Genomic DNA, 23,665 nt, shown 5'->3' with positions numbered 1-23,665 from the left:
CCAGCTGACATACTGACTGACCTGCTGTCTGGTCAGTGCAGGAGCTGTGGACAGCTGGTCAGAGAAAAACTATAGAAACAAATGAGAAGTGAATAATGACACACAAGTCTGGATAGTGGCACTGATCATTCTGGAGTTTATTTTCATCACTCAGTTCACACAGCAGTAGAGGTTGTTGCTCTCAGACTCTGTTCTGTCTCAGGGGCTCCTGTGTCTCTGGGGCTGATGGGCTCTTTCCCTGCTGATGAGAATCGGCCCCCCAGCCCCCAGGCCTGACAGTCTTGAGCCAGAGATCACAGGGTGTAAAGGGATAGAAGACACAGGTCCAGGCCAGACTGGCCCAGGAGAAACCCAGTCAGTGAAGCAGTGGGAAGTCAGAATGAACACAGTGACACTGAGAGGCAGCCCTGCTGATGGGAATGGGGAGTATGAGCTGAAGCAGGCAGGGACACAGGGCAGTTTAGTTTAAAGCTCCACAGGCATCATTGTCAGCAAACAGCCACACAGGGAGTGTTCAGGAACAGCCAGAGAGGCAGAATGAGGGTCTCAGGAGCAGCACTGGTGCTGCTGGATACTAACAGGACAGCTGCCCTGGGGACGAGTGGAGAAGCAGCAGGAAGGTCAACAGCTCCTCCTCCCTCTAGAGACCCAGCCAGCGGCTCTTCCCTGGGGAGGCTGAGCCCCCTCTGCTTGGCCAGGAGAAGCCTCTGGGATGCCCTCTGCTGGGCTGGCAGCTCTGGCCTCTGCAGACAGTCCTTCCTCTCCTTCTCCAGGGGCGCTGGGCAGGACCCCACTGGGCCTCTGGGCCACCACTGTCCACCCTCCTCTCTGGGACACAGAGATACTCCCACACCACTTCTAGACACTGGGCTCTGAGCTCCCCACTGCACTGGAGACCCTGGGCTCCCAGCAGACTCCTTCCTCTCCCCCTGCTGACCCTGACCTGGGACAGGCCAGCCCCTCCACAGCCCTGAGCTCAGGGTCCTGCAGGCTGGAGCCAGTCCTGTCCAGAGCACCAGCAGCTGCCACACCAGCTGGGCTCCTGGTGCAGAGAGACCCCCACACCAGTCCCACCAGCAGCAGGGTGACTGGGCCACAGCCCCACACTCACCTGCAGGGCTCCTGTCTCCTCCCTCTCAGACAGGCTGGGCTCCAGCACACTGCTGGCTCTCTGCTTCAGGCCCGACTCCCTCTCCTGAGCCCCTGTGGGTCAGCTGTCCAGTCACAGGCCTCCAGGCTGCAGTATTGCACATGACCACTAGAGGCACTGTCCCACTGCACCACCACACAGGGTGGATCCTGGCTCTGGAAAAGGACACATGATGAGTATAATTCTAAATCATAACTTATTGCAACTCGCCATACGATCGTTTTAAAATGGGATATTTCGATATCGGCGGTTACTCTGGATATTAAATTAACTACATTTACTACATCTTTAAATATGGACATTTCTTTTAAACGGTCTTAAATTGTTTGTTTAATTCTATTATAAATTCTATTACAATTCTATTATAAAGCATGTTATTAACTGTCATTATTGTGACTCGTCCTTCAAAAATACAATTTACGTTTGAATATGTGGACTTCGAATGTTTTTGGATATTAAAGTGAAAACGTAAGAAAGCCCGCAGTGTCAGTGAATTCGAAATAAAATAACAATAAAATGAAGCCTATTGATCGGGCTACAGCAGGGGGTGTCGATTCCGATAACTGTCTGCCGGCGGCGGTGGTGATACACGAGTCTATGGAGGGCTGGTTCACAGTGCAGTAGTGAGGGTCTGGTGTGTATTAAACACCCGGGTCATGTGACTGGGGTCTGTACTCTCTGTTTATGAATAAGAAGATCCACAACTACTGTAATCAGATCCCTGGATTGAGCCTAGCGATGTCGCGATTGGTCAGTGGGAGTTTTTGCTGATTGGCAGTAACATTTCCCAATTATAGACGAGACTCGGTCCAGTTGCCCAATAAACTCAGAGTTTCTTGAGAGGGGCGGGAATTGTAAATGTTTTTTTTGTTGTTTTTTTTAAATTTTTTATTTAAAAAATTAACAAAAATTACAATACAAACAAGAGTAAATATAACAATCAAAACAAAAATATCGTCAGGGGTACATACTACTACATAAAATTCAAGTCATGAAAAAAGATTAAACAAATTAAATAAAAATGTCCGCACCGTTTTCATATTTTTGCATTTTGAAATAGTCTGCAAATACCCCTTTACTTCCATTTTAAACTACTCAAACACAGGGTACCTCCCAGACCACTTCATTTTATGTATGTGATAACGTGCCAGTATAATAATTAAATTTATTACAAACGAAATTTTTATATTGTTTTCACTAGGGCTGAAACTTAACATAATATCTTTTTCAACAAAACAAATATCAATATTGGTCTCTTTTTTAATATAATTCTGCAATTTAGTCCAGAACATTTTTACCCTGGGACATAACCAAAACAAATGCTGAATAGTTTCAGGGCTATTGTCACAAAAGACACATTTGTCATCTATATTAATTTTAAATCGTTGGGTAACAAGAGTTTTAACTGGGTAAATTCAATGAATTATTTTGTATGAAACCTCCTTAATTTTATTGGTTATACAATATTTATTGGGCATCATCCAAATTTTTCTCCAATCAATGTGCTTTCCAAATGCAGAATTCCAATATATTGTAGTTGCAAGTAAATTATCATTTTTTTAACAGGGATCTCAAAAATTGGTTATTACATCCACAACTCACAATATCCTTTCCTTTTAGTCTAATATGAGCTGTAAATTCTTCCAATGTTTCTAAAGGACTACTATTACAACTCCTTAAAAGAGTTAATATTTCCCCAGAAATCGCATTAATTACAGTAAAATACTGATCCAAAGTAATAGAAATATTGTATCTATTAACAAACTCAGTGTAACTATATATTTTACCATCAGCCTTGATTAATTGTTTAATCCAAATTATATCATTCTTGACCCAGTTTTAAAAAAATAAGGTTTTATTTCAGATTTTTAGCTATTTGTTGTTCCAGATAGTAAATCTATGTGGGGAAAAGTTATGTTTATACATAAGTGGCCACGTCAGAAGTACTTGTTTATGAAAACTGGCAAGTTTCAAGGGGATTTTTCCAATGTCAAAGTTACACTTTAGTAAAAACTCTAGACCCCTACTTCTTGAAATATCAGATTGGGGATTATATGCCATATACTTTGCTTATTTTTTAAATAGTTTTGTATCCATTTAATGTTAAAAATAGCATTAGATGTCCTAAAGTCTAAAGCATTTAAGCCCCCTTCTGCCTGTGGACGACAAATAATTTCTCTTTTAAGATAATGGGGTTTATTCCTCCAGATAAATTTGAAAAGTTCGGAGTCAATTTTCCTAATAGTTGCAGGTGGTACAACCAGAACCAGTGAAGCATAAACTAATCTAGATAAACCCTCAGATTTAGACAAAAGTATTCGACCATTTCAAGAAAGGTCTTTTTTTTTTCAAATGAATGCATAATTGGAGAAAAGTTTAGATCATTTCTAATTTTTTGATTTTTGGAAATCTTAATACCTAGATATTTAACTACATCTTTTACAGGAATATTACATATAGATGAAACATCACAGTTCCCAAGAGCCATCAGTTCACATTTTTTTAAATTAAGAGAAAGACCAGAAACCGAGGAAAAAACATTTATACACTTAATTGCCTTCTCAATCTCTGCATGGTTTCTTAAAAATAGCTAATTGGGAACATTTAATCTCTCTATCCTGTATTTGAACACCCTGAAACACATCTTTTTTTATATGAATAGCCATAACATGTTTCAAGTTTCAAGTTTATTGTCATTACACTCATATACCTGGTATATGGTATAACGAAATGCTATTTAGCTAGCTCTCGGACATAAGTAGTACAAAGAGAGAAACAAATAACAACAACAATACAATTGTGTAGCAAAAGAAAGGCAGAGACAACAGGCAATGTGCAAAACAGCAAAAAGGTAACAGGTTATGTGCAAAAATATGCATCAACAGAATAAAATAAAGGGATAGAAATTACGGGGAGTGAGCCTTTGACATGTGTGGTAGAGGTAGATTTTCAATGTGTGTTTGGGTTTTTGGTAAGAAAGAAAGGAAGAGGGCACTGTGAGGTTCAGATCATAGGTGAGAGTGAGAGAGGCTGGGAGTTTAACAGTTTGATAGTGCGGGGGTAAAATCTGTCTCTGAGTCTGGTAGTCCGGGCCCGAATGCTCCGGTACCGTTTTCCAGATGGTAGCAGATCATAAAGTCTGTAGCTGGGGTGTGTGGGGTCTTTGATGATGCTTAGAGCTTTCCTCAAGCACCGTCTGTCATCAATGTCCTGGATAGATGGGAGGGTAACCCCAGTGATGGACTGGGCAGTTTTCACCACCCGCTGTAGGGCTTTGCGGTCAGCAGCACTGCAGTTGCCACACCACACTGTGATGCAGCCTGTCAGTGTGCTTTCTGTAGTGCATCTGTAAAAGTTAGTGAGGATCTGGGGACATATCTTAGCCTTCTTCAACCGTCTTAGGAAGTACAGGCGCTGTTGAAGAGCACACTCTTACAGACTGTGAAGAGTCAGAATCTGGCTCTGGGATTGACAGGGTGAGTTGGTTTAGATCTCTACACCCTGACATCACACTGACACTCCTTCACTACAGCTGCAGCACTGAAGTCCCTGGTGTTGATCTGGAAATCTCACATGTACAGCTCCTCTCTCCCAGTCTGTAACTGTCTAGAGCTCCATCTTCTGTCGCTGCTTTACCACTCGTCTCCTGTTGCTACAATAGTCTGTCTCTCCCACTGCAGAGCAGTCTGCACTCTGCTTCAGGAGTGGACAGTGACTCTCTGCCTGTCCTCATTTCTCTCTGTCTAGTCTTCATGTCCACCAGTGAGTGTCTGCTCCTCTCTCCTGTATCTGTCCTTCCTGTTGGTGTTGATCTAGAGCTCTGCCTGGATGTGCTGACTTGTGCTCTGCTGTGTCTCTTCAGAACTGACTGCGTCTCCCCCTGCCCTCTCTCTGCACTGTCCTGCCTCTCTCCTTCTCTGCCTGCTGCTCGGTGTGAGAAGTGTGTTACTGGCACCCCAGCTCTGCCTTTCGCACACACTATTCAAGAAGGTTTGCTCTTTAGGGTTCAAGTCTATTTATGTTGAGTGTTTATTTATCACAGGTTGACAGACTGGAACCAGGCTGGAGTGAATTCACAAGCTTTGTTGAAAACTGAAAAGAGACTCATATCCCCCAGATCTCCAGGTGAGCTCTGCACAATTTCTCCTGTTTCCTACAGCAGCTTCTCCTAATAACACCTCTGCAGCCCCACAGTTAGAACTAAATCTCACACTTGTCACTGTCAAGAACAGTTCTTTCCGGGCCCTATGCGGGCGACACGATCCAAAAGGTGAAGAAACAATAGGGAAAAATATCATGCAGGAGTCGGTCAGGAGACAGGGGGGCGTGTCCATGCAGTGCTGGTGTCCGGGGGGAGTGAATCCAGGGCGAACAATCCAAGGGTAAATCCAGAGGGGGAATCCAAGACGGGAGGTTTAGTCCAGGACTAGGGGATCCATCCGAAGTTAAAACCAGAACCGGGTCGGGACCGGCGGGGCAGGGAATCAAGAACAGGAAACTAAAACCATAACGGAGCCAGACGCAGCAGGACCCCGGGCTCTCACGACACGGAAATCAATGAGAAGCCCCGAGCAATCGCCTGCGTCTGGCTTTAAAGGTGGAACTTAAGAGGGGCTGGAATAAGGAACAGGTGTGGGGAGTGGGACAGAACGAGGAAGGGCTGGAGCACCCTAAAGAGGAGGAGTAACGATCGTGACAGTCACTTTGCTGAACTATGAGCTATATTGCACTTTTCAAGTATGTGATCTTTATTGTACACTGTCTGAATGCTCAGGTAATGACTCCTCAGTGTGTTTCTGCTTCAAGGCTGATAATTCCCAGTGATCTCAGATCATCACAGGAATCCTGAGTGTCTTCAGCTCCTCCTCCCCAACCCCACTACTAACCCCACTCCTCACTCTTCTACATGTGATCAACATCCCAGCTCAGAGGAACAGCTGAAGACAGTACAGCCCCTGTCCTACTCCAGCAGTGTTGAGATATGATTTGTATTGATTACCAAGATACAGCTGTGGCCACCTTCTTCACTGGGGAGAACTGTCATCTTGATCAATTTTGAACTTAATTCTGTTAAAAAAAGTTCAAGAGCTTTGATTTCAATTAATTTAGTCCAGAACTATAAAAATACTTTTTTGTTGCTCTCCTTGAACACTTCTGCTTGATGTAAAAATAGATTTCAGTCTCCAGGTGTCCTCAGTGCTGTATGAGGTTCTATAATACCTGCAGGCTGTGTGACTGAAGGGAACTACAGTAAACGCTCAGTTTAACAGACACAATCTGCTGAAGGAAACTCTGTCTGTAAAACTGTCAACACTGGACTTTCCCTGTGATAACAATGGGCAAATTGCTAACAATAGGCGTTATTGTTTTGTATGCTGTAGTACATTTTCAACACATGACATCAACAGCTTGTCCGTTATAATAAAAATACAAAGGAATGAGTTTCTTTGACTACTGATCTCAATTGTTGAAAAGAAGTCAAAAGATCCAGAGAGCATCTATAGAATTTATATACTTGTATAGTTTTTCAGATAATAGTGTTTTGGTGATGAAACAGATGATGCTTTAATTAACGGACATTCAGCAAAAACAAACATCTTTTCCTCCTGTTACTCTATTAAACTGAGGGTTTCCTGTATTTCTCTTTAATGTTTTCTTACTTCATTAAAGATTTGTTTCTGTTAATCATGCTTCTGCTGTCAGTTCTTTTACAGTTTCTGATCCTCTGACTGTCTGTAACTCGTCTGTCTTGAACAGATTTCTAGATTTCAGTTTGTCTTTAATTCTGCTGCGGCCAGTGTTCTCACTCAGTGTGAGCTGACTGAATCAATACTCTAGTGGAGAGAAGGGTAGATTCTGTATTATTGTCAATGTGTTGTTATTGCCCTGCTGGGATCTTCTCTGGCTCTCAGCCCCTCTTGCCCCTCTCTGTCAGCTCCTGTCCTCCTGTCAGGATGTTCACCTTCCCTCCTGCACTGCTGTCACCCTGAGCTCCCAGACACAGGCGCTCTTACCTCCCTCCCTGTCCAGCCAGAGTCTGCTCCTCTTCTCCGTGAGCAGGCACACAGTCTGCCTCTTCCTTTCCTTGCTCATCCCAGCACGGACATTCCCGAGTCCTGGAGAAGACGGCACAGGGGAAAGACTGGAAAGGCTGCTGCTGGGAGAGGTGATTCTTACAACATCGAGGTGACCAGGTGATGTTTTAATCCTGCAGTTTTACTGTGTGGCTCCACTGTGCCTGTAGATGAATACCTGGGTCAGGATGAGGCTCAGAATTCCTTCATGCTGGAGTCAGCTGAACACTACACTGACATTTCCTGCTCTTTGTTTACCTCAAGGCAACACAAATACGGAACAAGCAGGTGTCGACTCCACACTGGAAAGAAAACAGGAAACTGGTTCTGGCTGTGGAGTGGTGTCTGTGTGTCGGGAGGCCATCAGGTTGCAGAGAAACAGGACACCTTGAGACAGAACAGGAGTCTGAAGAGGCTCTGAGACTGGAAACACTAACTTCTACACCTGTGTTCAACTGTTTAATTACTGTTACTTGTGTTTAAGGGTCAGGAGAGCAGGAGTATGAAGAAAGGGGTACAGAGAGAATTCGGGGAGGTGAATTCCGGGGGGAGTGTGGGAGGCAGGAATCTGTAAAGGATCAGACAGATTTCTTTCTCCTAGTCGATGGAGAGCTGGAGGAAGGGGTGATGCTGGTTTAACACTTGCTCTGGGACACTTGAAGATCAGATCCCCACAAGACTCACTTCTCCACAAAACATCGTGGATTTTCTTTTTAACTGATCAGTTTTATTCTAAGCTAAATCAAACTGAAACTGAACCCCAATGTATTTTATATATATGTAGGAGATGAATATCAGTAAAATATATTCTCTGCGCTCAGATCTGTATTCTGATTTCTAGCTGAATTACTCGTGTGTAACAGGTCGTGATCACAAGCTCAGACACCGAAAACATGTGTGAACGAGAAAACCATTACAGGTCCCTGGAAGTCATTCGTAAGATAATAATAATAATAATAGCTTTAACTTATATAGTGCTTTTCTGGACACTCCACTCAAAGCTCTTTACAGGTAATGGGGATCCCCTCCACCACCACCAGTGTGCAGCCCCACCTGGATGATGCGACGGCAGCCATAGTGCGCCAGAACGCTCCCCACACACCAGCTATCAGTGGGGAGGAGAGCAGAGTAATGTAGCCAATTCACAGAGGGGGTTATTAGGAGGCCATGATTGGTAAGGGCCAATGGGAAATTTGGCCAGGATGTGGGGGTTACACCCCTACTCTTTTCGAGAAACGCCCTGGGATTTTTAATGACCACAGAGAGTCAGGACCTCGGTTTGACGTCTCATCCGAGGGACGGCGCCTGTTTACAGTATAGTGTCCCCGTCACTATACTGGGGCATTAGGACCCACGTGGACCGCAGGGTGAGCACCCCCTGCTGGTCCCACTAACACCTCTTCCAGTAGCAGCCTAGTTTTTCCCAGTGGTCTCTCATCCAGGTACTGGCCAGGCTCACACCCGCTGAGCTTCAGTGGGTTACCAGTTTCAGAGTGATTAGGCTGTTGGCAAGATGTTGCCTATTGTTCAAATTTATAATAAATAACCTATTCTGTACTTAATGTGTTACTTAAAGCAATATGAAAACTTAAAATGAGAACGTTGTGAATTATGCATTAGTTCACGGATAACTAATAAAGTAAACAGTTGCAGCGATAATGAACTCACCTGCGGCCGGTGAGCGTCTCCTCTGCGCATGTGTGGGACTTGGCTCGCCTGGCGCAGGTGAGGCTACTGTCTATGACGTCACGCAAACGCGACCATGCAGTTAGAGTGTGGGAGTTTGATTCAGTAAAATACCTTTTGTAATTGGCTTTGGTGATTGGAATCCGGAGACGAAACCTCTGCAGCTCCGACCTCGAACCGCAATAAAATGACTAGTGTGTTTTCACTTGGGCGATACGTTTTACGTTGGAATTTGTACAATAGAAAAAAAACACGTATTTATAATGAATCTGATGTTCATACTGCATAGTTATCATGTCCACAAAATGTTCCAGTGCGACTCCCTCCTTTAATGTTTATAAGAGGCTTGAGGTCTTCAGGTTTGTAATGATCTCTGGTAAGAGATTGTTCAGTATTTTCACTGTTTGCCCTTTACTTGTATTATTTAATTTTCAGTAAACCTTGGAAAATAAATAACTTCTTTGTTTCTACAAAGTTTAAGTGGGAAACTTTCATGAAAGATAAAGAGCCTAAATTACACCCCCAGGTCAAAAATCCCCATTATTCTAGTGGAAAAATTCATGGAAGGACTACAAACACATTTACTTTAAACAAATCAAAATTTCCTGAAAAAAATTCTGTTTTTGTCAAATTAATTTGACCCTCTCAATCAAACCCATCCTGTCAAACAGAATTGAAGGCCCAGCTGAGAAAGGGAACATTACACTGTTTGTTTTTGAGAAACACACATCATGAATTTGTTACCACTGTTGTGTCTCCACTACATAATTGCTTTTCTGCCACAAAGGGTTTTGTGTAATTTGACAGAGCAGAGGACTGGTGTTGTTTGCTGTGGAGTGGACAGGTCTGTGCTGAGGGGCAAACAGAAGACTCAATAAAATACACTTAAGCAGCATTTAATTCTTTATTACAATATTATACAGACAATACCCCGTTGTCCGACGTCTCAGAAATGTGTTTTGCATCCAAGCAGCTATATTTTACACACAAACACAGTTTCAGAAAATACAAGAACAGTACAAATACAGTATACACAACATCACACAGAGCATGTGAGAGATCAGAGAAGACATAGACAGTCGTCTCCGCACACTAATCCTGTAAGCAGTGTGAAAGCTCTGCTCAGTGGTGCTCAACTCTCTTAGAACACATCCCAGGACTCTGGACACTGGACTGTGAGCAGTACTGACCCCTCCTCCAGACTCTGGACACTGGACTGTGAGCAGTACTGACCCCTCCTCCAGACTCTGGACACTGGACTGTGAGCAGTACTGACCCCTCCTCCAGACTCTGGACACTGGACTGTGGGCAGTACTGACCCCTCCTCCAGACTCTGGACACTGGACTGTGAGCAGTACTGACCCCTCCTCCAGACTCTGGACACTGGACTGTGAGCAGTACTGACCCCTCCTCCAGACTCTGGACACTGGACTGTTATTAGTAGTAACAGTGTCACTCCACTGTGCTGAAGCTCAGTTTGAATTGCAAAACACATCTACAGAGGCCTAGAGAGCACTCTGTGACACAGAGCTCAGTAGCTCCAGTGTCCAGGGACAGATGTCATTCAATGTTTTTCAATTTGCATCTAATTTGCACATTTTCCCCTTTAGTTGAGAATGTTCTGCTCACAATGTCTTTATGACTTGTCTCTTACTCTTTCTCTGAAATACTGAGACTGCACTGCTCATCAGTAACCCCAGAGTGAAGGTGCTCAGTGCTGTCTGCCCTGCTTCACACAGGTGGGTCATTCTGCTGTTCTCTCATAGACTGACATGCAGCTTTACTCAACTGTCCACTTGTCTGCGTCTTTGTATCACTAATATATTTCTATCCTGTTTGTTGGCTTGTGAGTCTTCACAGAGCAGTGGGGGGGTAGGCCAGTCCCTGAGACGTCAGCCTGTCTTGTGCAGAAGATCACAGAGGGTCTTCACAGGAAACAGGTCTGGGGTTTTAAGGTTACAAGGTGCTTTTCTGCTGGCTGTGTCCTTTAAACATGTCTTATTTCAAGAGAAGTAAGATCCTGTTGTCTGTGCTCTGTGTCAGAGTCACTGGTGATGGGACAGGACTCCTCTGACTGTCTGAAACTGACTGGATTGTTATACCTTTATTTCAGTGTGATCACTTACACGCAGTGTTTTATCAGAGATGTGCTGCCCTAGAAGATTAACTCTACATCACCCCTGAGACATGCAGTTAGTTCACCAACAGGTGAGATCACTGACTGTACTTGTCTGTAAAGCAGAGAACAGCCTGTCTAGTGATGAGAGGAGGAGGCTGGTTGTCATTTTCTCAAAATGAACAGCTGATGCTGAAACAATGAAGATCGATATCTAACATGTTTAACAGGCTCTTCTGTCATAAGGACTAAAGTAGAGGATCAGCTGTGTGGAAAACAGATACTGGGGACCAGTCAGCACAGATTCAGAAGAGGGAGGACTTGTCTGAGCAACTTCCTAGAGATCTTCACACAAGATCCGGTCTGGATTGATTTTCAGAAGGCTTTTGATAAAGTTCAGCATAAAAGATTCATTCTCATTTCCCAGGTGTTAGAAATTCCAGGAAAGGATTGTGTTTGGATTGAGAATTGGTTATTAAACAGAGAGCACAGATGAGAGGTCAGTTCTCTTATTAGGATGATGTAACTGGTGGAGTTTCTGGTGGTCTTCCTGATTTATGTCAGTGATCTACTTTCTGGTCCAGTTAGTAAACTAGTCAGGTTACCCATGATACCAAACTTATAGGATTAGTAAACACTGTAGAAGCAGCAAATGATTTTCAAAAAGTCTTGGATCTGTCTAAATAGAAGTAATCTGTTATGTTAACATGTAGAATCAAACGTGTGGAACTTAAATGGAGGATATTTTATGTTCCAACTGTATGTTACAGGATTAGAACTGCAGAAAGGTTTGAAATGAGAAGGGGGCATTGAGTCACAACAACAGGAACTGAGAAAACTCCTCCTTCTGACTCTTCCTCGTTCAGTACCCTTCCTTCTGTCTCTGTGCGGAGAGGCAGTCCAGCGTGACGAGAAAGAGACATTTTAAAGACGCTGAGACAGTGAGACACCATGGCTGAAGATGTGACCTACGCTGACATCAAATTCACTAACATACAGGGACAGGAGAGCCCAACCATCACCACTATTCCAGCACAGCCAGGATCCCCCCACAGTGAGTACAGACCCCCACAGCTGCCTCTGACACTGGAACAATGTGATACCGTCTGTCTGCTGCACTTTAACACTGTGATACTGTCTGTCTGCTGCACTGGAGCACTGTGATACTGTCTGTCTGCTGCACTGGAACACTGAGATATTGTCTGTCTGCTAGGCTGTAAAACTGTGATACTGTCTGTCTGCTAGACTGTAACACTGTGATACTGTCTGCTGCACTGGAACACTGTGATACTGTCTGTCTGCTGCACTGGAACACTGTGATGCTGTCTGTCTGCTGCACTGTAACACTTTGATACTGTCTGCTGCATTGTAACAATGTGATACTGTCTGTCTGCTGCACTGGAGCACTGTGATACTGTCTGTCTTCTAGACTGTAAAACTGTGAAAGTCTGTCTGCTAGACTGTTACACTGTAATACTGTCTGCTGTACTGTAACACAGCGATACTGTCTGTCAGCTGCACAGGAACACTGTGATACTGTCTCTCTGCTAGACTGTAACACTGTGATACTGTCTGTCTGCTAGACTGGAACACTGTGATACTGTCTGTCTGCTGCACTGTAACACTGTGATACTGTCTGTCTGCTACACTAGAACACTGTGATACTGCCTGTCTGCTGCACTGGAACACTGTGATACTGTCTGTCTGCTACACTAGAACACTGTGATACTGTCTGTCTGCTAGACTGTAACACTGTGATTCTGTCTGCTGCACTGGAACACTATGATACTGTCTGTCTGCTAGACTGTAAAGCTGTGATACTGTCTGTCTGCTAGACTGTAACACTACTGTCTGCTGCACTGTAACACTGTGATAATGTCTGCTGCACTACAACACTGTGATACTGTCTGTCTGCTGCACTGTAACACTGAGATATTGTAAAGGGTCTCGGTTGTTTAGCATTAGTTATGAACTGTGATGTCATGACAGTATTTGTTACAAGTAGTCCAGAACTTGAATTTTCATGAAAGTTTAGGAGGCTGGACAACAGTCCAGATCTCCCTCACCTCTGCTAATCTGTGCTCTAATTCTCCATGATGTCATTTCCTGAAAAAGCAGGAATGAGAGCCTGTCATTGTAGTGAGCGATCAGGTCATATTGTAGAGATGTCTGACTTCTTCACAGGAAGATTCCACTGAATTTAAACAGTTAGTCCTGGCAGATCTGTGTTTCCCAGTCCAGAAAGTGGTCTCTGGTGAGGAACACCTGACACAGAGTCCATGAGATCTTATTTGTGGGTTTGATGGTTGAGCTACTCACACTTAACACTGGCAGCTCGTTTGCAGGTGGCCTTGAGATGTGATCAGGTGTTTGACTGCACATTCCAAGCTGGGTTTCTTCCCTCCCAAACTCAGCTGTATTATTAAGAGTCGAAGCTCTTCTGACTCCAGAGCAGCTGTGGGAGTCTGGGATGGCTGTCCTGCTGTGGTGTTGAAGCCGATACCCTGGATCAGTGAGCTCCTAACTACTGAACTGCTCTCGTTTCTCACTGTTCTTCTGTGTGGATGTGTTTTATACAGTAAGAAACCTGTGGAGTCTCTGAGTGAAGATGCTCAGAACAGACATATCCTGTAACACCTCAGTGTGTCTAAGATGCCTTAAACTTGCACAACAACTAGTTTCTAAATTACATTGCACATATTGTTATAGAGACAAATAAATGTGACTGCACATAAATACTTTTAAATCATATATCTGTTTGTAACCCTTCTTCTATAGAAAGCTGACACGACTGTAGTTTCCTGTTTGTTGTCTTGTGGTTTGGTTTTTCTGCAGTATTTTCTCTCTCACTGCCCAGAGCTCTCGTTCATGTGAAGTCTGACCCCACTCGGACCACAGCGCAGGACGGGAGCTGTGTCTCCTCCTCACCCTCCCCAGCTGTGTGCCAGGCGGTCAGAGTTTCTTTATTAACCCGTCTCTCTCTCTCTCTGTCTCAGCCCAGCCCAGGAGCAGGAGGGGTCTGCTCATTGCTCTGGGAGTCACAGTGTGCCTCTTGCTGGCTGCAGTCGCTGTCGTGGGGATCTGTAAGTCTAACAGTCCATCATGTCCTTCTTACAGGGAAAAGAGTGTGTTTGAGAGTCACCTTCTTCATTCTCATCTCTTCAAGAACAAGAGACTCTTGCCACTGGTGCTCACTCTCTCTTAGTGTGACTGTCAGTGTGCAGGCAGCCTGGCCTGAGACTTACAGCTGATCACAGTGTTTGCAGGCTGCAGAGGAACAGGTAAAGGTTTATTCCTGCTGAAAGAGAAGAGAAGAAACACAATGTTTTGGCTGTGGATTCTCAGGTGTCTCTTGTTCCTGCGCATGCTGACACAGCTCCCTGCTGGAGTCGGGACTGGATCTGACTGTCAGCCTCACAGACACTATCCAGGAACACACTGGGAACACACCTCCTGCTACTGGGCTGGACAGAGTCCAGAGAGACAGGTTGTGCTGCTGGGCAGTACAGGACACTGACGCTGCGCTGGGAGAGTGACCAGACACTGTCTTTCTCCTGCTGTCTCTCTGCCTCTCTCACTCTGTGCCTCTGTGAGTGTGATGGTGTCTCTGTGTCCTTCTCCCTCTCAGTCTAGTGTGTCTGGAGATGTTCCTCTGTCTCAGGCTGTGCCAGCGTCTCTCAGAGGGTTAGAGAGAGAGAGAATGAGCAAGAAGGAGAGGAGGAGGGGTTTCTGAGTTCCTGTTTGCTGTCCAGTGCTTTAGTGTCACTCTGACCTGGCAGAGACTCAGTGTGACTCAGTGTCCAAACGTCTCACTGGACCCTGCTAAAACAGTCAGAACTATGGACACAGAGAGTGTTTACACTGGGCTACAGAAACCAGCACAGGACGTGTACGAGACTGTGACCAGGAGAGCAGAGAGAGAGCCAGGAGGAGAGCAGACCAGTGAGTACAGAGCTGATGTACTGAGAGACTGAGAGACACTGAGACATTAAAATATTGAGATACTGAGAGACTGAGAGACCAAGACACTGAGACACTGATATACTGAGATACTGAGACAGTAGCACAATAACACTCTGATACACTGTTACACTCACACAGTTATACTCTGATACACTGGTTCTGTAACACACTGATAAACTCTGACTTACTGTCGTCTGTCTGTGACTCTGACAGCGACTCACTGATACACAACAAGACAGAATGAAAGACCTGATCAGCTAACTGACGCAGTGAAAGGTCAACACACCTGCATACTGACACAGTGTGTGTCTGCTCTGCTGCACTATTTCACCTTTATATCTGATCTGTTCATGCCTGACATTTTATTCTTTGTGTTTCCTGGTCTCCTTGGCTGTTTCTATCTGACTCTCTTTGTGATCTCTCTCAGTCAGTCAGTCTGCACCAGTGGGTCTTCGCTCTGACCACGGTGTATTTTCACTCCTCAGTGGTCAGTCTCACTGGCCGCCCCTGTCAGAGTGTGAGAGTTCAGTCACATGACCTCTTCACAGCTCTGGTGTGAGGAGACGCCTCTGTCAGCCCCCCTCCTGAAGTGTCTCACTCTGAGCCTTCAGCTGCTCACACCCCTCCTCCACAGTCAGTCCCAGTGACACCCTGCAGCTCCAGTCAGGGTGTCTGCTTGAGCTCCACTTCCCCGGCCACTCAGAGTCCTGCTGTGTCCAGTCTGAGGGGAGAATTCACCTGTCTCCCTCTCTCCCTGGCCAGGACAGTCCAGGAGTAGGAGCTGTGTGTCCATCAGCCTGGGAGTCACAGTGTGTGTCTTACTGGTCACAGTCATTGCCCTGGGGACAGTCTGTAAGTCTGATAGTCGCTCCTGTCATTTCATATGGACCTGTGTGAATCTGTGTCTAATCTTACAGTGATCAAATGGCTTTGATGTTTGAATTACACACAGTCACCCTTCTCTTTTATATGTGTGTGTGAAGCAATACCAGATATTCTGGGCTCTGATCAGCCTCTGGATATCTGCTGTTCAGGACTGTGGCTCCAGGCTGTGAGCTGCTGGGCTCAAGCTGCTCTCTTACTGCCTGAGACAGGAAGAGACTACAAGTCACATGACCTGAAAGTCCTAATTGCACAAAGCCAGTGAAGTGTTTTAATTTTTTCTGAAAGTATTTTTAACACCACAGTTGTGTTTCCTGAAGGGCTGTAGCAGTGTGAAGTGTTGAGGTCATTCTGTATTTTAGCCCTGTTGCCATGGTGACGTTCCTCTGGTCATTCAGAGCTTCTCTGTGGGGAAGGTTGTGGTTTTGTCTTCACAAGCTAAAACAGAAAATAGCAGTGAACAAGACTCATGATTATAGAGAATAGAGGTACAAACACACTATAAACACACAGAAAAGGTTGAGAAACATATAGTATTATTAACGAGAGTGAGAATATATGTACGAACAGGATTATAACTGATCTACCTACAATATATGTGTAAGTACAGACCCTAGTGTGTTGGGGATTTCTTCATTCAGAAATGATCTAATATAATTAAATATAATTAAATTAATTTTACAAAGTGTAATGATTTTGTATTGATGATTTAGTGTTTAAGTGTTGAAGTGTGAGACCAGCTTCACAAAATCTTACTTTCCTTTCAGAGCTGTGAGCTAAATATGGAGTGCCAGACAGTTTTTCACTAATAATAATAACAATAATCTCTTTGCTATTCTGTATTGTAAAATACTGTTACTGGGGAGCTGAACACAGTATTGTATGTAGGTGTTACGGATTCGGCTAGTGAAACCGAAACCAAGTAGTGAACCCACTTCCGGGGGCCGATAAATATAAGTCGTGATCCAAATACCGAAGCCGAAGGAGAGAGCCGAGAGTCCAGGGGAAGCCAGAGAACCAAACAGCTGTCCAAAGTTCCGACCTGTTCACGAGGCCTGCTGCTGGTGCTCACCTCGGGTGGGTCCTCTGGTTACTCTCTGGCAACCTCCGCTCTAGACTCTTAGAACAGAGGAAAGTTCTGGCACTCGGACACACTGGCTGTTCCGTGGTTGTCCGGGCTGAGTCTTAGGATGGTCAGGAGGCGCGCTGCGAGAATGTCCTGCCCTTGGGAGCCTTCTGCTCCTGGGCCGTCCTGCCCTGGAATTCTCCTTTGAATTCCCTTTAGAATTGTCCACAGAATTCCACACTGAATCCCTTCTGAATCTCACTGAATCTCTGTGTTGCCTGTTTTTACCTGGAGGAACTTCAGCTCGTTGATTGGCTGAAAGTTCCATGGGCATCAGAGTCCCACGTGGGTTACTCGGCCTACCAGTCCCTGATTGGTTGATCAAGGTGAGATATGAGTCACTTACTCCTGACACTTAGGAATGCAGTCCAGATGTCCATCTGGCACTCCCTAGACAGATAGGCGCCAATGGATGACCATTGATCATGATAGCCAGGCTTAGCTAAGTGCATCCCCCTTTGGGAGCTGTCCTAGGAAGCCTTATCAAAGGAAACCTTAAATCAGCCTGCATGAATAGATTCTCTGTGGCTGCACCACAGAGTTGAACAGAGAGATGGGGCCTCATTTGGGAAGGCTCAGAACACTTAACTCTTTCTTATTAATAAGCCTCGCCGCTACACTGTTCTGTACTGTAAAATACTGTTACTGGGGAGCTGAACACAGTATTGTACAGTACATGGGGTTTAACCATGACGTAAACTTTCATCACAGCCTCCCTGGGTTTAAAGTCCACTCTCTCTGTACCCAACCCAGCAGGCTGTGTGCTCTCGTGCTGCATCCCCAGGCTGTCAGGATGAAGACAGAAGACTCTGCAGGAACACACAGGTCCTCTCAGGCGGAGCTTCCTGCAGCTCCCAGTCCCCCAGGAGAGCTGTCTGCTGTAGCTCCTGCTTCCTGTGTGGATCGCTGTGCTCTTATCTGTCCTCATCCAGACACACACCCTTTCTCAACTAGCACTGAAATACTCATGATATTAATTGTAAATCATTAGTTTAATTAAATAATTAAGATCAGAGATGCACAGACCAGGAGATGATAATACTACTGAAGTGGATCATTCCTGTGATTGATAGATCAGGCAGACAGAGACGGACAGCTGATATACAGATGACAGGCAGACAGATGAATCTGGTTGATTAAATGATGTTGTGTGTTCTGGGGCTGTGACCTGCAGTGTGGAAACAGAACAGCTCAGACTGGGAGAGAAGACTGGAGAAGAAGGAGGAAAAGCTGGAGGGAAACCAGAATAAATCTGAGACACACTGGAGTGATGCTGAGAGATACAGGAGTGAAGCTGAGAGATACAGGAAACAGCTGGAGAAGTTCTGTGTGGACCCTTCTACTGGGAAGAGAAGTAAGTGTGTGTGTGGGAGTGAGAGTTGAGTGTGTGTGGGAGTGAGAGTTGAGTGTGTGTGTGGGAGTGAGAGTTGAGTGTGTGTGTAGGAGTGAGAGTGAAGTGTGTGTGTGGGAGTGAGAGTTGAGTGTGTGTAGGAGTGACAGGTCTGCAAGGTGAAACAGCAGCAGAGAGGAGAGAGAAGACCTGTTTCTTGGACAGAGCTGGTCTTCAGGTTGGTCTGGAGCTGGAGCTGCTGCTGTTGGTAAGAGACGTGTTTGAGAAGACAGACAGACTCTCAGACATGAGGATAAGAGCCTCAGGGCTGTTCTCCACACAGTCAGTGACAATCAGGTAGAGACTCACTACTGACCCGTCTGTCAGTGTGAGTCTCAGTGCTGCAGGACTCCAGGAGGAACAGTACAGGAGCTCAGTGGTTGAGTGTCACTGAACTGAACTGAGAGAGTCTGTACGGAGGAGAGTCCTGAGGAATCCCTGAGGCTTAGTCAGTATTAATCCAGGTAATTCTGTGTGTCTGTCTGTACAGAGGTGAGTCCTGAGGAATCCCTGAGGCTCAGTCAGTATTAATCCAGGTGATCCCTGTGTGTCTGTCTGTACAGAGGAGAGTCCTGAGGAATCCCTGAGGCTCAGTCAGTATTAATCCAGGTGATTCCTGTGTGTCTGTCTGTACAGAGGAGAGTCCTGAGGAATCCCTGAGGCTCAGTCAGTATTAATGCAGGTGATTCCTGTGTGTCTGTCTGTCTGTACAGAGGAGAGTCCTGAGGAATCCCTGAGGCTCAGTCAGTATTAATCCAGGTGATTCCTGTGTGTCTGTCTGTACAGAGGAGAGTCCTGAGGAATCCCTGAGGCTCAGTCAGTATTAATCCAGGTGATTCCTGTGTGTCTGTCTGTACAGAGCAGCAGTGCTGTCCAGAGGGATGGAAGGGGGGAGACAGTGGAAGATGTTACTACGTCTCTACAGACCAGAGATCCTGGGTGTCTGCGAATCAGTTCTGCTTGTCAGTGGGAGCTCAGCTGCTGGTGATTAATGACAAAAAGGAACTGGTGAGAACAAGAGATTCACTGAGGGAGAAAGATTAGCATAATTTTTAAAAACACTCCACTGAAAAGCCATTCAAAAATACAAAGACCGACTTAATATTTCGAATAAAATTATAATCTCTTCATTAATCCTCTCAAATAAATGTTCCTCATCAGTCCCCTTATGAGCCCTTCATCAGTGTCCTCACCTTCAGAGTTTGAAAAGCAGTGACTATTTCCCCTGTACAGCCTGTGTGTGAACAGAGCAGAGTGAGCAGCAGTGTGAGAGATGAGAGTGTGGGGATGGATCTCTGCTCTACAGCTCACAGGCAGTGCTGCCCAACACCAGGCACAGTGAGATCATGCCCACTGTGTGCTCAGATACAGTTTCTGATCTCAGACCAGCCCTGTCCCAGGAGACACACTGCCCAGCTGACACCAGACCCACAACCTCCTTTCCTGCTGCTCTCACTGGCATGAAGGGCTGTGACAGTGTGGAACCAGCTACCCAGACAAGCCCCATCAGCGGGACGTTTAACTCTGGAAAAGCAGCTGTTTCCTGCTCACAGCTGCACGTTTCCAAGGAAACCCAGTCAGACACAGAGAGAGAAAATATCTGGTTAGAAGAGGAACTGATGGATTTGAATTATTAATCAAGAAATGGCTGAGGTACTGTAATGAAGAGATGTTTATACATCCAAAACTGCCCTTGATGGTTACTGTCTGGAACAGTAGAAATGAAAGGTCTCTAGTAAAGACCTCTAACCTGGTCTTGACTCTCAGTGATGATGGGAAACACACGTTCTGATTGTCTCTGAATTCAGCTAATGAGGCTGGATATGTGAGCTGAGGTCACTCTGTATGTGTTCACTGTGAGTCTGTTCTCTTTCGTGAGGAGTAGGAAGATGTGTTCAGGTTCAGGTGTTCAGGCAGCTGGACTGAGTGTGTGTGTCCAGGGTGAGCTGACCCAGAGTCTAGCTGGACTGGCGCTGGTGTCCAGGGTGAGATGACCCCGAGTTCAGCTGGACTGGTGCTGGTGTCCAGGGTGAGTTGACCTGCTCTGTGTGTCTCTGCAGGAGCTCCTGGGACATCTAGTAAAGGACAACACTAACTACTGGATTGGTCTGAACAGGAAGGACAGCAGATCTGAGTGGAGATGGGTTGATGGAACAGTCCTGGACAGTAGAGTGTAAGTGTGTGTGTTGTGTGTTGTGTCTTGTGTTGTGTGTTTGTCAAGCCCACTTGATACTAGATGGTACATAAGCAGTTTCAAGGGTGTCACTGGGTCACTATTACAGATGAAACATGGTTTAGATACTGGAAAAATAGAATCGAGATTCTTACAGAATATTAATCCACAGCACTTAGTCAGAATACACAGCCAGAGATGATGAAGTTCCAATTAATGCCATTAAAACAGATTACAGACCCCAGTGTATTTCACAATAAGAGTAAAAAAATACAATTTTTAGGAAAAGCCAGAACATCGCATGTCAGAAATCCTCAGTGTTGTCATGCAGGAGGACTGGACTTCAGCCACACGTTTCAGTCCAGGTCTCTGCAGACAAGAGTCTCCTGAACATCACAGCTGTAGCTCCTCCCAGCTGTGTCACTTCAACCCCATCGAGAGACTCTCCAGCACTTTGTCTTCTGGACATAATCTCAGAGACATAACAGCCTGGACTCACTTGTGATTCACATACACTCCTGCAGGAGACATGAGAGAGAAACCTCAGGCACACGTCTCACAACATCACAAGTTTAAGATCATGTCTCCACTGAAGTCAGATACTGTCTGACTGCTCTCTTCTCACACACAGCCTGTCTGTCTGCAGCTCTGAGTCTCTTCTCTGAGTAGTGAAATTCACTCTGTTTTCCCTACAGACAGATGGTCTGAATCAGGTTGACAATCCTAATTCACAAAGCAAAGGGACTTTTTATTCAGGAGCAGAATCTTCCACAGTCAGTGAGTAATTCAGGGGGCCTGAAGGAAGAAGCAGCTCTAAAGTGCTCAGAATGAGAACAAACTGAGCCCCTGCAGTGATCAGTCCCACTGACCTGTACTGCACTGCTGGTGTTTTATTGGTACTGTGGTGGAATCACTGCTCTGACTGTGTTGTGTCTCAGGTCCACTGACTGTGTTTTCAGAGTCTCTAACTGTGTGGCAGGAAGTAAGTCAAACAGACATGTAAATATGGTCTAACTTGTAAGAAACTGTAACTTGCTGAGTAAATCTTATTGATCAAAGAGAAAAGTTAACATGAGCTCCTATGTGTCAACAGCAATGTGAGGAATAACAGGACAGTTTTCACAGGAGGTCTTCTCTGAGACAGCAGAGGGAGCTGGAGAGAGAGGTGCTGGTGTGTTGAGGTGAGCAGACTGGCTCAGTGACTCTGATCTCCTTCTCTCTCACAGGGTCACAGCTGGTTCAGGTTACTCTGGGAACTGTGGATATTGGACTCTGGATTGGAAAACTGTATATCCACAAAACTGTGAAATACCTCTCCGCTGGATCTGTGAGGGGGATGCTGTGAGAGTCTGGCAGCCCCCCTCTCTGTCCTGAGGAGGAGGAGAAACCTGAGAGAGAGAGACAGTGTGTCTGCTGGGACTCCTCTGCTGAATCCTGGAGACGATCCTGGTCTCTTGTCTCTCCACTGGTCCTCACTGTCTCTCCTTCTGTCCTCCAGGCTGGGGACACAGACAGACAGCAACATGGGGATTTTATTCCAACTTTTTGAAATATGTTGCATTTTTGTATTTTTAAATTATTTTTGTCAATGCTTGTTTCTCAAAGGTAAAATTTCTGTTGTGTATTTTACAAATTATATTGTTAATATTTTGTATTTGAGACAATCCAGCCTGTGTGAAGATGTCTGGGCTGTGTCTTGCTGTGTCCAGTGGGACTCTGTGTGTCTGCGGTCTCCTCTGGACTATCAGTGTTAATGGAGTGAGGATCAGTTCAGTCAGTATTAATGGAGTGAGGATCAGTTCAGTCAGTATTAATGGAGTGAGGATCAGTTCAGTCAGTATTAATGGAGAAAGGGAGTTTGGTCGTCTTCAGCCAGGGAGTTTCACACAGCTGTGTCCAGCACCAGTGTGGGACTCGTCTGTCCAGCCAGGTTCAGATGAAAGACAGGGCTCAGCCCCTTGCACAGAGCCGGAGTGGAGCTCTACAGCCTGGGCAGTGTTTCAGGTCACAGGGGGACATGGACACTCTCCTCACACACAGGGGACCAGCAGGGTCCAGCCTCCTCCCACACAGGATTCAGGTTACCAGACTGAAAGGATTGTTGAGATATTACTAATGTTCATAACCAGCCTCGTGGAACACAGAACCTAAACTGCATCTTTCAGTTGAATTGTTGCCTTTTCTTCTGTGCTGAATAGTGACCTGTAGTCCCAGCGTGCACTGAGGCTCCAGCTGACATACTGACTGACCTGCTGTCTGGTCAGTGCAGGACCTGTGAACAGCTAGTCAGAGAAAAACTATAGAAACAAATGAGAAGTGAATAATGACACACAAGTCTGGATAGTGGCACTGATCATTCTGGGGTTTATTTTCATCACTCAGTTCACACAGCAGTAGAGGTTGTTGCTCTCAGACTCTGTTCTGTCTCAGGGGCTCCTGTGTCTCTGGGGCTGATGGGCTCTTTCCCTGCTGATGAGAATCTGCCCCCCAGCCCCCAGGCCTGACAGTCTTGAGCCAGAGATCACAGGGTGTAAAGGGATAGAAGACACAGGTCCAGGCCAGACTGGCCCAGGAGAAACACAGTCAGTGAAGCAGTGGGAAGTCAGAATGAACACAGTGACACTGAGAGGCAGCCCTGCTGATGGGAATGGGGAGTATGAGCTGAAGCAGGCAGGGACACAGGGCAGTTTAGTTTAAAGCTCCACAGGCATCATTGTCAGCAAACAGCCACACAGGGAGTGTTCAGGAACAGCCAGAGAGGCAGAATGAGGGGCTCAGGAGCAGCACTGGTGCTGCTGGATACTAACAGGACAGCTGCCCTGGGGACGAGTGGAGAAGCAGCAGGAAGGTCAACAGCTCCTCCTCCCTCTAGAGACCCAGCCAGCGGCTCTTCCCTGGGGAGGCTGTGCCCCCTCTGCTTGGCCAGGAGAAGCCTCTGGGATGCCCTCTGCTGGGCTGACAGCTCTGGCCTCTGCAGACAGTCCTTCCTCTCCTTCTCCAGGGGCACTGGACAGGACAGGATGTATTTTAAACGGTCTTAAATTGTTTGGTTAATTCTATAATAAAGCATGTTATTAACGTGTTTAGGAGTCAAAACTGTCATTA

At 45.6% G+C, this 23,665-nt stretch overlaps 1 protein-coding gene and 2 long non-coding RNA genes across 5 annotated transcripts; 2 read left to right on the top strand and 1 right to left on the bottom strand.

Moving 5' to 3' along the window:
• Nucleotides 1–113: 113 nt before the first annotated feature.
• On the bottom strand, nucleotides 114–9,112 carry LOC148640529 (uncharacterized). 2 transcript variants are annotated; one of them, XR_015930372.1, is made up of 3 exons: nucleotides 8,893–9,112; nucleotides 7,165–7,611; nucleotides 114–1,305 (listed from the first exon to the last, which is right to left on the bottom strand). It is a non-coding gene; the product is annotated as an uncharacterized LOC148640529 (long non-coding RNA). The 2 variants fall into 2 exon arrangements; XR_015930373.1 differs by having other exon boundaries at nucleotides 7,165–7,388; nucleotides 8,893–9,109.
• On the top strand, nucleotides 3,372–8,044 carry LOC148640530 (uncharacterized). Its single transcript, XR_015930377.1, has 3 exons — nucleotides 3,372–4,626; nucleotides 5,193–5,275; nucleotides 7,104–8,044. It is a non-coding gene; the product is annotated as an uncharacterized LOC148640530 (long non-coding RNA).
• A 1,598-nt stretch (nucleotides 9,113–10,710) lies between the features above and the next one.
• On the top strand, nucleotides 10,711–23,642 carry LOC148640528 (killer cell lectin-like receptor subfamily B member 1B allele B). Of its 2 annotated transcripts, XM_088619872.1 has the most exons (8): nucleotides 10,711–10,850; nucleotides 11,024–11,118; nucleotides 11,797–12,080; nucleotides 14,023–14,109; nucleotides 18,172–18,351; nucleotides 19,247–19,395; nucleotides 20,448–20,560; nucleotides 21,787–23,642. In XM_088619872.1, the coding sequence occupies exons 3-8, from the start codon at nucleotides 11,978–11,980 to the stop codon at nucleotides 21,932–21,934; spliced, it is 780 nt and encodes a 259-aa protein (XP_088475998.1). In that variant the 5' UTR covers nucleotides 10,711–10,850; nucleotides 11,024–11,118; nucleotides 11,797–11,977; the 3' UTR covers nucleotides 21,935–23,642. The 2 variants fall into 2 exon arrangements, with proteins under 2 accessions (XP_088475998.1, XP_088475997.1); XM_088619871.1 differs by lacking the exons at nucleotides 10,711–10,850; nucleotides 11,024–11,118; nucleotides 11,797–12,080; nucleotides 14,023–14,109 and adding exons at nucleotides 14,359–14,968; nucleotides 15,752–15,841.
• The last annotated feature ends 23 nt before the right edge of the window (nucleotides 23,643–23,665 follow it).

Source organism: Lepisosteus platostomus, chromosome 25, assembly GCF_059453375.1.
Source record: "Lepisosteus platostomus isolate fLepPlt1 chromosome 25, fLepPlt1.hap1, whole genome shotgun sequence".
Taxonomy (NCBI): Eukaryota; Metazoa; Chordata; class Actinopteri; order Semionotiformes; family Lepisosteidae; genus Lepisosteus; species Lepisosteus platostomus.
Note: the sequence above shows the minus strand (reverse complement) of the source record. Positions and strands in the feature narration are given on the sequence as shown.